Raw genomic sequence first — 16,040 nt, 5'->3', positions numbered from 1 at the left:
CTGCATTTCATGACACATGCATAAATGCAGTGTCCCAGGTCGAATCCGGCCGCTGACCTGTTCTGTTATCAGAGGATTGGTACACATGCAAGTTCTGTCAGAGGGTACTTACCATGATTAATTACAATGAGGATGGGACAAAGAAAAAGGAGTAGGGGGGGAAAGCAAACTCAGTTGGAAACATACATTAGTCTCCTTTTACTCTACGGCTTTTAATGTTAATTTTTATGAGGATGAGATGGAGTGATAGCATTTGATAGTGTGGGCACTTCACTTTTACGATGGTTTTCCTGCAAAAATTCCCTTTCATATCTTTTATTGTTGGTATTTTGCTAATCTTGCTGGTCTTCTTGAATTAGTATAGATTTAGGCTCATATCAGGTAATAGCTGGTATTTCCATGCCTATATCTATTTTGAGCTAACTATGTTAGTGTGTATACCTCCATGAATATAGAAGCACGCTTGGTCTCATTACAAGGTGTTAGATTCTTTAACATTTGCCCCTGTGACGTTAAAGACTGAATATTTTGTTTTATTGCAATAAAACCTGAGTAATGCCGAACCTTCTCTTTACTTTTCAAGATCAACCAGTAAAATTAAATTCAAATATTATGAAGGTAAAAAATAAATGTTAGAAACAAAACAAACATAATTTAATGCACTGTTTCCCTTTTGTTCTTATCTATTTGACTTGTATTCCACAGCACGTTGACATTTCCTAGAAAACTCTGTTTACTCATACATGTCTGTAGTTTTTGGCAGGTTGGTGGTATCTGGATGAAATTACCCTTAATTACATTTACTTAAGCTGAGTGGAGTTATCAGCATTACATACTAACAGAAAAATAAAACATTTTACAGTGAAAGAACAAAAATCATATCACAGACATCTGGACATTTTTCTTAAATGTCTTGGAGACCTGTTTTTTGTACTATGCAGATTTCTGTATGAGATAATCATATTTTGATGGTTTGATCTTCTCTTGAAACTGTAGAGAGTGACTACGGGTGAAATCCTGTTTCATGGTTCAGAGCGGCTGTTTTGAACTTCAGAGGTTGAATCTGTGAACAGAGGTTGTTGAGAGTTTGTGCCGACATGGTGTAAAGTCTGTTTCTGTTCAGGGGACACACTGCTTCTTAACTTCTCCCTCCAAACAAAACGTGTCCTTGTTGTAGTGTCACAACTGTGAATGAATACCAAATCTTTATTTACACATGAGCCTGTGTCTGGTATTCCAGGGGTCACTGTGGGTCACTTGCTGCTACACTAAAATTAAGAGGGAAGGGGGGGGGTTCTCAGTTTTTTTTTCCTTTCCGACCCCCAAATTCCTGTGATGAAGGTATGTGAGATTATATTTCACAACATAAACTGTCAAAAGGTAAATGATCCGTGACTTCTGCCAAAGTGGTAATTTGTTTGTGTCACAGAGAACTTGACTTTATGAAGTGAATAAATTTGAACATTTGACACTCAAAACACACATTGTATTTCAAGATCATTTGTGTTTTTCATCTGCATTTACATTCTATAAATATGTAATTTCTCATTCCGAAATATTGTCTATTTAAAGGCTTCATATCAATGATATACTGGAATCACAAAAACAATTTACTAACGATAAACCACATTAAAAAATATACTTTATTAAAACAACATTATCAAATTCCAACAGCAGAATACTGTAAAAAAATCTATATTTTTATTAATGCTTATTTAATACATACTCACTTCCAGAAGATGAAGAAGAAATACTGCTCAGACTTCGGCTATAAATCTAAAATAAAGTTTTAGTCCTGTGATCATATTCAGAAATTTTGGAAGGAGGTTCCCTCTGTGATCCAAGATGTTACTGGCACTCAGTTTTATCTTTTAAACCATATTTCAGAAAAATCTTTTTGATATGGACACCAAATCTCTGTTAACAATTATTTTATTTTTGGCTAAAAAAAATAAAAAATTGTTTTTGCTTTTATTTGAACTCTTTTTTTAAAGTCAAAATAAATTGGATATAAAGTGAAATGTCTTGCAGAACTTGAACTGAACTGAAACCTCCCGAGCAGAAATTAGGGTTTCTCTTAAAATCGTGTCAGTGTTTTTTCTGTTTCTCATCACATGATTCAGTATTGAAGAGAAAATGGAAACATCCCATTTTGTGAGGAATGTGTGAAGATAGACAGGGGCCTGACTTTGAGGTGCCCTTCTCCCTGTGGGACTGAGATCAGGTACAGGTCACTCAGAAAACACTTCTGACGACAGAGCTGCTTGTACTTTTGTCCAAGTTGTAAAATATCCCCGAGAGCCCTTCACAGTGGGAGTCTTCCAGCTTCAGTATCGGTCAGGGGTCAAAGAGCAGGGCCCTACAGAAGGATCTGCTTGTCACACTGACCCACAGACATCCTGAGAGCATAAAACTGCCTGACTCCATGCTTTCTTTTATGGTACAATGACATTATTGTCAGACCACCGAACTGCTATCTGAGTTTTTAAACAGCCTTCAATTACTGAAAAGTGCCTTAATTTTTCCTGAATACATACTCATTACTTGGCTCTATGGTAGTCTACATCAGCCATGAAATGACTCATAAATGTCTGATCAATTAACATGAAATATTACTATTTGTGCTTTCTGTCTGTTACATTTAGTGATTACATCTAAATACTTAAACAGCATAGGCCTACATGTCCACTGCTATGTACAGAGCACACATGTTTAATATGTATCTGGTTGTGCCAAAGCAACACATCCTCATAATCAAACCACCACATAGGTTGATTGTGCACTCCAGACTGACTCATAGGAGCGTTTTCTAACATGTATTAAGTTTTATCAGTGACAACGCTATGGTTAAGGTCTGGTTAGGCTTAGACACATAAACCTGTTGGTTATGGTTAGGTAAAGATTATGGTTTAGGTTTGAAAGATCACGGTGTGGGTTACAGTTATTTCCTTGAAGTTACACAACTTTCGTCATGGCAACAGTAAACATCACAACAATCGATGCTAGGGTTTTTAAAAAACTGTCCAGAGTAGTGGTTGGAAATAGTTGGAAGTGGCAAATGTCTAGCCTTCCACCCGACGCCACCTTATACGTCACGTTATCTGAACTTCGTCACTTCCTCGACCACTAGATGGCGTAAATGTAACTGTAACTAATTTTTGCCGACTAACTTTTCAATCTATTTAGTCATTTTTTCTAGTGAGGACGGGCTGACCAAAGTTTGGTAGAGTGGTGTGAGTGTCCCACATCTGCTCTAAAACCCCATACTGAGTCAATTAGACCTGTACAATAGCAACATCAATTACGCCAAGTAGGCATAATCTATATGACTCTGGAGCACTAATGAGATTAATTCCTCTTGGATGGGATGAATTCCTTCCCAAATGTCAATGTAGAAGCAGTGATTGTAGTTAACAAGCTCATTAGTGCACTCCAGGACGATGTTCAGAGCTGTATGGTTGATTCTCAGTTGGCAGTCAAGGAGTTGTGGAGAGCCTAGTGGACAGTGAAGCCTTGAGGCCACTAAATGGCTACAAATTCATCTGTAACAGTCCTTATCTTTATCTTTATTTTTATCAGGCAAATTGACAGGTAACACCATTGTTGTAAGCAAGAGGTTGTCAATCCAAATCAAGTCCAAATTAAGTATTTTTGACGCTGTTCACTCAAGCTAGCTGTGAAATTTATAAGTTATACTGTAAAATATCATTTAGAAAAAATAGCTCTAACTTAAAATATGCTAATTCACTCTTTTGGTAGATGAGAAGATTATTACTACTCTCATTTCATTATGATAAATAGAAATCTAATGCTAGCAGCTTGTTTGCTTACTTTCTGCGTAAAGACTGGAAACAGCGAGTTTGGCAACAAAATCTGCCTACCAGCACTACTAAAGCTCATGAATTAAAACTTTATATCTTGTTCATTTAAACTTTACAAAAGCCTAAATGTAAAAATAACAAGTCATGGTTTTCCAGGAATTATGTCACTGGGTCATGTCTTGCCCCTGCAGCGGTGACTCCAGGAACATGCTCCCCATAACATTATAAAGTGTTGTTTTTACACTTCGTTTTTTTGTATGGTTTAAACTAACAAGATATAACGTGTTAATCAGTGAGCTTTAGAGGTGCTGGTAGACAGATTTTATTACCTTTGGACAGAGCCAGGCTAACTGTCTCCAGACTTTGCGCTAAGCTAATCAAACCAGCTCCTGGCAGGAGCTTTAGAATAACATACAGACCAGAGAGTGGTATTAATTTTCTCATCTAATTTTCTTTAAGAATGCAAATAGGCATGCTTCCCAAAATGTGGAATTATTCCTTTTTAAATATAAGGATGGCTTTATTGTATATTTTTCTTGTCAATAAATTCCACGAAAAGACAAAAAAAAATCAAACATCCAATGCGTTGGTCCATCTCTCAGCACTTTCTGACTTCCTTACTCTATCTGTGGCTCTCAGCTCCAAGGCCATTTGTTCCTGTTAAGGACATAAATCTTTCCAAAATATGTCACAAACATATTTTTCTCATTCTAAAGGAGTATAAGTAATGTCCCAATATGACTGGGAACCATAGTTCTTCAAAAACATTACTCATAAAGGGGTAAATAGTGCATTTGTTGATGATTGTTGTCAGCACCATTGTTCATCATATTGAAGGAACATGTCTCCCAGTGCATCAGCATTTCATCTGTGTTTTTAATAGTTTTATGGCACAGACAAATAATCTATATCAGGTTTTAGCTACACAGACAGTACTTAATAAATGATAGGATCAATTCATTATTGGTTTTGGTCTTTTTATGGAATTTGTTGACAATAATAAAACATATGGAGTAGTGTTTTATCCAGTAATCTATTCAGATCAGTTGTCATTTTTTTTGAAGGTTTGTGTGAAGCAAAAAAACTTGGCCTGAATCCCAAGATCCTACATGTGCCTGTACGTAATAAAAAAAATGGACTACTGGCAATCTGCTAAGAAACGGGACTTAAAAACATGGTCTTGGTTTATATTATAGCATTGCTTTGATGCTCCTCACACTCACAGTCCCCATGAACGTTCAATAAATTGATTCCTCAAACATTTCCACTGGGGTTTGACGTTCTTTTGAACCTGCACCATACTTTCTCTAATTGTTTTTGACAGTAGTCTAGCCCTCTGTTCTTTTATTTTTTCAAAAAAGGAAGGAAAAGGGTGGAGGGTTGTGAAAAAAAGAGAAAGAATGAAGGGTTACTGGGCTGCAGATGGACCAGTAGGTCAGACAAGCTGTGTCTCATTTCCACACAGAGTTGTAATGAGAACCCGCTGGGGTCCCTTTAAGCACAGGCCCAGGATCAGTTTACCTCTATCCCGAGCCTCTAACCTTAACTGTCTGTGAAACGGTATTGTTAACAGGGACTGCATGGGATCTGTGTTTGGAATTACAGTCTGCTCATCCTCTTTTGGTACTTTTACATCATTTACAGCCTTTGTTTCTTGTTAACTCAAAAAGGTGAGCTCAAGAAACCTGGATGTATCACTTTGCCTGCTTTACCACACGTTTTATAGTCCGAGAGCGCATCGGGAGTCTGTCAGCAGCTGATCATATTTAGTTGCTTAAGAAAGGTTAGCATGTGACCTGCCCCACCACAGGTACAGTTTAGCAGGCTGACCTACTGCTTTTCTTATAGACTGCTCAGCTAAAGGGAGTCCAGTTGCAGGTTAACAGCGGGCTCTAGCACTTAAATGCCCGTATAAGTGTTTCTACAGAGACCCGAATAGAATTAACACACTTTGAAGGAAAGAAGATGAGGGAGGGAGAGTCGCCCTATAAAAGCGAGTTAAACTTTTGACACAGCCTGAGGAACCACTTAGGTCCCGGCTCTTGTATTCTTAATCTTGATAGGTTTGGAAGACATTTTTGCTCTTTAAAACAGCTATAACCAATGTTTTTTACAATAACAAAGGATCAAATGACTGAGTGTAATGTGAAATGTGTCACTCATACTGACAAACCCACGGATAATTATCAGCCTACTCATCTGTTCCCCTCAGCAGTACAGAGCTTTTTAGCATCTTTCAGCTCATTGTCTTGTTTTTTCTTCCCACAACTTTTTCGTTTTTATTCACTTTCGAAGCATCTCATCGCACCATTTTTAACTGAAGCATTTTCAAACGTCTAAAATTACATTTTTATTCTACATGCCCAGCACCAAAAAAAGTTATTGTACAAGATTATTTAGCAGCTACAGAGAGTGTGCCATTTCCTTTAACGGTTGTCAGAGAACAAAAACAGAGCTAAAAGGACTAATAGAATTAATATTGGACTAGCATACTTAAGATGGACAGAAACATGACTCCAAATGAATCATAATGTGGCTCTGTGTCTGCCAGATGTTTAAATAAGTAATGATTTACAAACAAAATCATATCAATTTAAAAAGGTCTTTTTGTTGCAAGTTTGTGAAAAATCACCTATTGCAGATTTAAAGAGTCAGTTCACCCAAACTAAAATGTCATGTGGATTACTCATACCTGTTGTAAAAAAAAAGAGTTTCTGGATAGATGGATATAGATGCTACAGTGGCTCTGAGCACCTCAACACACCTTAACTTCGGGGAGATATACAGATGGTTTTATATCGCAAAAATAAAACCATCTGCATGGAATGAAGCACAGATAAGTGAGAGAGTGAGAACATTTTTTTTATTTGAGTGAACTGAGTTTAAATAAAGGGGAAATATTCAAGGTCATCTTGGAGAGAAATATCGCTGTAGTACATCACTCAGCAGTTGCAACATATGCCCACCATGCTGTACCTTTGCTCTAGTTTGTTTTTAGAAATAAGCAATACATTCATCAATGTCACAAGTCCATAATGTGGATTCATGAGTCATTATAAGGTATCTAAGTCCATTCAGACTCCTTTGTTCAAGAGTTGGGAAACATTTATTGTATCTTCAGTATCAAAGTCCAACACCTAATTTAAGGGAGCAGCACTTTATTCATAATACACTATTTACACATGTCAGGTTCACCAAATCATTTATAGGTTCTGTCTTGTTTTTATAGGGAAAGAAAAACAAGTGAAGTGGGACCTCTTGCCAAAATATTGTCTTTGTTCACTTCTGCTAAAAAAATTTGGCACATGTTGAGCTATAAACTTTAATGACAGGTTTCATTCAGCACAAATATCTAAAAATGTGCTTTCAATTCAAATACTTGCTTTAAACGAATGACTCATAACCTTGAATGATTGAAGAAGCTGCTAAATGTGGAAGGTACGAGGCTCTGACAGACTCAGTAGTGACAATACAGGAATCCACATGTGGCATTTCGCTCACACGATGAGTTTTGGGCTGAATTAACACACAATTCATAGATTCTGGCAAAACATGCTGCTGTTGAGTTCTTCAAATGTTAGTTTCCAAAGCTTTGAGCACAAGCAGAAAGATATCTTGAATATCTTAAAACTGTAGGTAAGTAAAACCAAAAACTAGACATCACAAGAGGTAAGTGGGAAATATGTCTTAGTAATTTGGGTGAACTGACCCTTTTAGCAAGAAATTCCACAAGCATCACTTATTTCGACTTCTTCTGAGAGAGGAAGAGGAAGGTCAAGCCTGCGAAGAACCGTTCTGCTGTCTGCAGACCAGACTGTAGCTCAAGGGGGGGTCTGAGAACGGATAGGAGCCAGAGCTGCAGTGCAGGAGGAGTCAGATTTGGTTTCACCCCTGGGTGTGCTGAGTGGAGGTCTGCTTCTCACACCAGGGCAAACAATATTTCACCATGTGGTATGAACCTGCAGACCTGCCCAGAGGATTTCACCACTATACTCCTAATGATGGAAAATTAACGCTTCACTGAACTGAGTTAAATGCCCCTACTGACATTTCCAAACTATTTACAGCATGGGTCTAAAAACAGCAAGTTAAGGAATCACTCAGGATATATTTCTGTTGATTCGGGGCGTAATGAGGAAAACCTGTCAGACAGGTTTTGTTATGATTTCCACGAAGGGAATGAGATGAAATAGAGGGGGAAATTGCTAAGAAAACGACTTGTGATAAAATACTGGGCTAAAATTAGAAATCAAGCATGTCAGTCAGACCCAGAGGAGCAACAAGTGAGAATTCTTCGACTAAGGAGACAAATTTATCCACAAGGTTCACCTGACACAAGGAAACCAAGTGTGCTGAATGGAGAAGAGATCTTTACGCACAATATACAGACTCCTCCCAGACATGCCTGGAAGAAAACCTCTTGTTACAGTAGGAGCTGGCCACTGACAGAGGCTCCATCCACGCTGACTGATGCTCCAAAACATCTGAGTAACAGTCTATGTTCATATTTTGCGAGCTTTACGCATATCCAAAATGAGAGCCTTTATTTCGACAGTGACCGTGTTATGGGTGGTAATACTGCCCTGCATGGAAGCTATCCATGGATTGTACAATTTTGGCCAGCATGAATTATTCTACAAAAAGAATAACTGCAAGCCCATTCCTGCAAATCTTCTGTTGTGCCACGATATAGAGTACGCGGAGATGCGCCTCCCGAACCTGCTCGGACACGAAACCATGAATGAAGTTCTGCAGCAAGCTTCGTCTTGGATCCCACTGGTTCAAAAGCAATGCCATCCCGACACAAGAAAGTTCCTGTGCTCCCTTTTCGCTCCCGTCTGTCTGGACGATTTGGACGAGCCCATACAGCCGTGCAGGTCCCTGTGCGAAAGTGTCAAATACGGCTGCGCGCCTGTGATGTCCGCGTTTGGCTTTCCTTGGCCAAAGATGTTGGACTGCGATCGTTTTCCACTCGACAATGACCTGTGCATACCACCTGCAGGCACCGATAACTATTCCCTAGTCACCAAAGAGGGTAAGATTTCATTAAACTATTTTTAATGTTACATTTACAAAGAGTTGTGCGCAAATGCCAGATTCAGTTAGTGGTTCCTTATTTACAATAGAAAGTGTTTACTGCTTTATATGCTTTTATTCACAAGTAAATACCATGAATTTCTATTCCATCCATCCACTCATCTGTCTAGACTCTGTGTGCATGTAGGCTATTATGTGTCTATTTTGCACCTGTACATATACTTTTGTAAAGTAGCCTATTACGGTATACTAAGTATTATTTACATGTCCATTATGTGTTCAGTCTGACAGGTTTTATCACTGGTATTCAATGTTTTATTGATTAAATCTTATTTCTGTTTCAGTGCCCAGAGTGTGTGATGCTTGCAAGGAAACGGATGAAAATGACAACGAAATTGTTGACAACTTATGTAAAAATGACTTTGGTAAGTCTGCCCACTTATTTTATTAGACCAGGAGGAGTGTCCAAGGTGAAACTCAGGGCCCTAAGAGGTCATGAAGGGATGTTCCAGGACATCTCGGGCACTATGAGGGGAAATTTGACTGTTGGATGTGTTTCTTTCACTAGAAAGTGCAATGAAAGAATCTGTATTATGATCTGGATTCCTCTTCTCAATTTTATCTTCCTGATTGTATGGATTTTAACATCAAAACATATGTAAATACATAAGCCTTAAGCTTCTCACATGGCTTTCATTAGTACATTACGTCAAAAAGGAGGATCTGTATCCAGTATAATGTTTGTAACAACAATCCCATTTTCCATCCCTTACTGTCTCTTCTGCATGCTATAAGCTCTGAAGATCAAAGTCAAGGAGATCTCCTATATCAACGGTGACACCAAGATAGTGCCTGAGACCAAGAGCAAGACCATTTACAAGCTGAACGGCGTGACGGAGCGTGACCTGAGGAAGACTGTGCTGTGGCTGAAGGACGGTCTGCAGTGCATCTGTGAGGAGATGAATGACATCAACGCTGCCTACCTGGTCATGGGCCAGAAGATGGACGGACATCTGGTCATTACCTCACTGAGGCGCTGGCAGAAGGGACAGCGCGAGTTTAAGAGAATTTCCCGCAGTATCCGCAAGCTGCAGTGCTAGAAAGAAAGAGAAAAAATGAGAAAGAAAAACTGCATGTGTGACTGTTGAAGTTTAGTTGAGCCCTTCCCTCTTGACACTTTCATTATCAGGTTTCACTTATAGATTCCTCTCTATATTTTAGCAAAGTTTTCATGGTCTTAGACACACATCTCAACCACAAGGTCTTTCAAAGTATTTCAGTAGTTTATCAACACACATAAAAACAAATATCCTTAAAAAAAAAAGCAAGATATAGTACATACATGAGGTTACAGAGCACAAAAAACATACATTTATTTAATCTACAGCTGCGTTTTTTAAGTATTTTCAATTTCTGGATTTTCTTCAATTTCTGCTATGCTCCAATACACTCAAACTACATTAATCAATATTTTTAAAAGCCAACTTTGGGTAACTAAAAATCCTTAATTGGTCATGTCTTTTGAGCAGAACACCCACAATTTTATCTGTACAGATGCAGAGGCAAATAAAAACAGAATGACAAGTCTTTACATTGCTGAGATTTGTGCAGTTCATCCATTGACTCCCATTCATTTTGCACTTATTAGGCCCTAAACTCCCCCTAGTGGCCAGTTTTAATATGGCGTGTCTCTCCCCAGGGGGGCTGTCTTTGCTGTCACCTCACTAATTGCAGTTAATTGCACTCAGCTGGTGTGCCAGGTGTAGAGGAATCACTAATTACACGGTTAGAGCAAAAACTAACTCAGCATTAAATCAGGATTAAAAATGATTCACTCTAATAATTATTGGCAGATGTGGTCTAACTGTTAAATCCAGCAATAGGGGAACGTTTCTCATACTCTCAAACATTTTCCTTTTTACTTCTGGTGTCACCAAAATATTCCTTGGGATAAACAGCACCAGTCAAAAGTTTTGACACACCTTAGAATTGCTTTGAATGAGAAAGTGTGCCCAACTTTTAACTGGTCCTGTATCTGCTTGGATCTGTATAGCTGAAAAATGTTTTCATGTGGGGGGCCTCAATCAGGATTCAGTCATCAGCAGTTTGTTGAGTAGTGTTCAGACTCCATTCAAAAGTCTCATCGGAGCTCAATACCCATGATTTAAGTATTTAGGTTTATTAAAAAAATGACATTTTGAGAGGTTAAAAGTCTTTAATAGTATTTGCATCCTATACTGTCACTTGTGTCATAGCTCAACAGACACCACCACAAACGTGAATTTATAACGTTTGATACATATTGAGTGAAGCTGTGATCCCCGTATGCGCTTGTGTGATGTTCAAAGACAAAATAATGTTTGTGTTTTTGTATTCCTCCTGTTTTCTCAAGCAAAAATGAGAGATAGCTGGCTATATTCTCTTCCTGTTCAGCATTTTAAATTGGTATATTCTTGGTAATCTTTTTATACTTGAGCCACTGCATACTTTTCTACCACAGTATGATAAAAACTAATATTTTTCTACTCCAGGCTTTCATATTTCATTTGAACTTTTATGTTAAGTTTTGGTTTGCATCTTCAATCTGTTGTTTGATAAGCTTCCTGCTTTACTCATTTACTTTTTTAATTACCTGGCTTTTAGGTATTAAGTTTTGGTTGGTATAGTGTTGATTTGATGAGCATTAACTTTAACAAATAATCGTGGTTGTGTGTATGTGCAATGTAAAGTATTTTTTGGAAGTATTACTTTGTAAATATCAAATACCGTCTTTTATTCTTGTATAAAGTTTTCAGCCATTAAAAGCTGCCGACGACATGTGTGAAATGACTCAGCTCATTGTTGTTCAAACAGCTCATTAAATCGAAGGTGACACTGTGACATGTGATATGGTGGAAGATGTTTGTACTACTGATCAAATAGCGCCATCTAGTTGAATTATATAACAGTAACAATATCTTATCATAGAGGCTGGAATCATGAGATGAGATGATGTGTCTATCAATATAAGACAGTTGTATTTAATTAGAGCTGCAATGATTAGTTGATTAGTTAACAAAAAATTAATCATTTTGAAATGACCAAATTCAATATTTAGTTCTCTATTATTGTAAATTGAATATATTTGGGTTGTGGACTGTTGAGTGGGACAAAATAAAACATCTAAAGACGTCACCTTGGACTTTAGGAAACAGTAACCAACCGTTTTCACCATTTTCTGACATTGTATAGACCAAACATGAATAGTAATCTAGAACATAATTAAGACATTAATATTCAATTCAATTAAACATCCCTTTTTAACATGTTGCAACATTTAATGTGTTCCCTATAAAATATGTGCGTCACTTTACTGAGTTTTATTCCTGTTCCTGTACATCTTGACCTTACATTGTTAAAAGGTGTGTGGGGTGTGTGTGTGTGGTGGGGGGGGGGGTATTTTGTTCCTGTTTATTACATTGATTACTCTCAGAAATGCTTTTACTTCCCACAAGCTATGTGGCTGAATCCATTCAAATGGGGAATTTCATTCATAGAAAAAGATACCAAAGAGCACATGCTTCCTTTGTTCATAAACTTTGGAATATTCTACGTCTCACTTTTAGATCATCAAATTGTTTTCTGGTACCACAGGTTTATTTTTAGATCTTCTTGTTCCTGTTTGTCCTGTTTTGCATTTTTATTTTTACATGAGCTCTATAAAATATATCTCTACCTTTTTTATTTACTTAATAGCGCAAGTCACCCAGTGGCCCCATACACAATGACAGATTTGAAAAGAAGCTGCAACAAACAATTATATCTACCTGTAGATTATTTTTTTTATTAATTGATAGCTTGATTCATCTATAAAATGTTGAAATAGCCCATCACACTTTCCCACATTCAAAGATGATGTCAGTCTAAGATCTTAATGTATTCAAATTATAATCATACAAAACAGAGAAAAGCAGAAAAGAGAGGAGAAGATGGAAGTAAAGAGAGGATGGAACCAGCAATTTTTTTGGTTGATGAATAACTTTTTAAATGGGTAATTGAGTTGTGAAAATTGTTGGTGATTAATTTTAAGTTAATCAACTAATGTTTCCATGACTACAACAAAGTCTTGTGTTTGGTTCGTGCAAACTGGATGAAGGTCTTTGTACTGTCAGCTCAAAATAAAAACTATCCACTGGACTGTAGGACAAGAATTAAAGTTACATGATGCATTCAAGAGACTTGGTCACTTTTGCTCATTGGTGGGGAGTCCCAGATATTTCCATCTGTCTGGGCATATCACTCCATGATGTAACACGACCTGCAGACAGTTATCAGATGCACACGAATCGTGAATTAGTGTGAAAGCAAATGAGAAGGGGGTGTCGGGATAGCATTGTAGCCTACAGCCTAAAAGATTTACATAGTGTCCCATGAGGAAGGAACATCATACATTCAGGCACCTCACAGTTGCTGTCTTCTGAATGCCACCAAGAGTGAATGATAGCTACCAACTTAAAGGATTTAGCTAATAATCACTTTCATATTTAGATATCGTGTTGACGCCCACAAGGTATTTTCACACCACTGAGGTTTTACACTGCAAAGCTGTTCACACCTTGATTCATGTGATTCTGACAACTGTCACATGATTGCCATGTGACCTTAATGACTCACCTTCACAGCTCTCATGTGACAATACAAGGCTAAATATCTGGGACTCCCCACAGGCCAGTAGAGATGATGAAGCCTCTTGAATGAGTAGCAACAAATCTTCTGTTCTACACCTACAGTCTAGACAATAGTTTCATTTTAACTGATAATACATAAAAGTGCTCTGCTCTAGTAGTCCAGAGTCCGTAAAGGAAATGGAGTTTTGCCAGAGTTTTAGTGTTTTAATTATTCATTTGTGTTCTGTGCTTAGGGACAGGCCTGCAAATGATCTTCGGATATACACCTGTTGCATTTTTACTATGAAACTGTAATTACCAAGGAAACTACAAATTGCAATTTCCCTTACACAGTGGAGGAATTCAATTCAATTCAATTCAATTGTATTTTATTTATATAGCGCCAAATCACAACAAGTTACATCAAGGCACTTTTCACATAAAGCAAATTTTATTAAGAAAGAAGTAGTAACTGTTTTGCTCAAGTATAAGTAGAAATACCACAATGTAGAAAGACTTATAAGTTAAAGCCCTGCATTCAAAATGTTATTTAAGTAAAAGCACACAATTATTAACATCAAAGTATTACTTAAAGTACCAAAAGTACTTATTATGCAGAATAATATATTGGATTCTAATTATTCATGCATTATCCTGTGGTATAATGCTGCAGCTTGTAGAGGCAGGGCTATTATCATAGTGTATTAGTTGATTTTCAATGATGCATACCGAAAGTTGACAAATTAAAGGAAAAACCAACATGAAGTAATTTAGTAAAGTTTCGTGCTACCACATGTCACCAGATTAGCCTCAGTTTAATTTAGCAGTGTTTCAACAAGTCTCTGAACTCTACTGGAGGGATGAACATCACTCTTCCAAAGTATATTCCCTCATTTGGTGTTTTAATAATGGTGGTGGAGGGTGTTGTCTGACACGTCGGCCCAAAATCTCCCATAGGTGTTGAACTGGGTTGAGCTCAGGTGACTGTGAAGGCCATGGCATACAAGTCATCATTTCCGTACTCATCAAGCCATTCAGTGACCCCTCATGCCCTATGGATATGGGCATTGTTTTCCTGGAAGAGATATAAATGATTCATCAAAGGATAAAGGTGAAAAATGGACCCAAAACATGCCAGCAAAATGCCCCCCATAGCATAACAGAGCCACAGGATTACTGTACTGGTTTTTCCTTTAATGTGTTTCCCATTTGTACTTTCTATGAAATGTATTACCAAAAACAATGAAGTGGGAATATCCTCTATAATGAAACTTAAGTACAGGTCTACAGCTACAAGTTTCTATCATTTTTAATGTATCTGCTGACTATTTCCTGGATTATGTGATTCAAAACTAAAGAAAATGGTTTAAAAAATTCCAAGATTATGTTTATTTGGGAATTGAACCAGAATACACATCATATCACATAGAGAATTTTCAGTAATCATGGTATCACAGTAGCTGCCAGGAAAAAACCCAAATCCCCAGAAACAAAAGAATGGGCAAACACCATGACAAAAAAAGAGTTTCTTACAAGCATATGAGTATGTAAATAAAGAATGTGAAATGTTTTAAAGTCATGCACCAAACAATAAAAACAATACAAACATGAATTACAAAATCAGAAAATAGTATAAAAAAAAATATTTAAAAAAAAACATTGTGCAACTGAATTGACCATTATTACCCAATAATGAGTTATGAAATGTCTTGTTTTGTCCGTTCAAGTGTCCCAACCCCAAATATATTATGTTTATTATACTATAAGACAAGCAAAAGTGGTACATTCTCACATTTGAGAAGCAGGAATCGTTTTTGCATGAAAACAAAAAGACCATGTCTGTCAACTAATTAGGCCAAAATCCATTAATTGTTGCAGCTCTAATGATGTCACAATGACAGGCTAATGATAACATATAATTTGTCACGGTGACAGATAGTCTACACTTGTGCTGTTTCCAACATTTCGGAAAACAGAAATACCCCTAATATAATTAAGACCGACTCAGTGGTCAGTCATGTATGATTCATGGTGTGCAGCTTGAAGCTACAATATACAATATCACTCACACACACTCTCTCTCTCTCTCTCTCTCTCTCTCTCTCTCTCTCTCTCTCTCTCTCTCTCTCTCACTCACACACACACACACACACACACACACACACACACACACACACACCGGTTTAACCATAACTGCGCAATTTAGGTTGCTTGACATGAGCTATTAACTCTTAATTGTGACTTCTTCATACCTAATGGGAAAATTAAACCTCTTGGGTTACATTATCAGACCAAATAAGGAGACTGAAGTGTGCATTTTGGGGATTTTATGCTATGACACTCCAATATACCCTTATGTGACGTTTAGGGGGCGGGCGGAGTAGAAACCCTGTAAACTACCGCTGGGAAAATTAACACCTTGAATTGAATCGAGTCTGTATTGTGTTGTTCCATGCACAATATTAGCCAATACTGTAGGCGACTTTGTGTGCTCGTTAAACATGTAATGCCAATTATTTTGTGGCTACACAATGGC

General features: G+C 37.4%; 1 protein-coding gene across 1 annotated transcript; it reads left to right on the top strand.

Annotated features, from left to right (window-relative positions):
- The first annotated feature begins 8,354 nt into the window (after positions 1-8,354).
- sfrp2 (secreted frizzled-related protein 2) lies at positions 8,355-10,237 on the top strand. The gene is made up of 3 exons (XM_053334469.1): positions 8,355-8,856; positions 9,203-9,283; positions 9,654-10,237. Exons 1-3 carry the CDS (start codon positions 8,355-8,357, stop codon positions 9,956-9,958), a joined length of 888 nt encoding a protein of 295 aa, XP_053190444.1. The 3' UTR covers positions 9,959-10,237.
- Positions 10,238-16,040: the final 5,803 nt, after the last annotated feature.

Source organism: Scomber japonicus, chromosome 2 (genome assembly GCF_027409825.1).
Source record: "Scomber japonicus isolate fScoJap1 chromosome 2, fScoJap1.pri, whole genome shotgun sequence".
Lineage (NCBI taxonomy): Eukaryota > Metazoa > Chordata > Actinopteri > Scombriformes > Scombridae > Scomber > Scomber japonicus.
This window is presented reverse-complemented; position numbering and strand designations above follow the sequence as displayed.

Bases quoted from the DNA above. Each gene is read 5' to 3' on its own strand.
- sfrp2 (XM_053334469.1), top strand. From the start codon at position 8,355: ATGAGAGCCTTTATTTCGACAGTGACCGTGTTATGGGTGGTAATACTG. The intron at 8,857-9,202 runs GTAAGATTTCAT...TTTCTGTTTCAG, and splicing joins TTCCCTAGTCACCAAAGAGG to TGCCCAGAGTGTGTGATGCT. The intron at 9,284-9,653 runs GTAAGTCTGCCC...GCATGCTATAAG, and splicing joins CTTATGTAAAAATGACTTTG to CTCTGAAGATCAAAGTCAAG.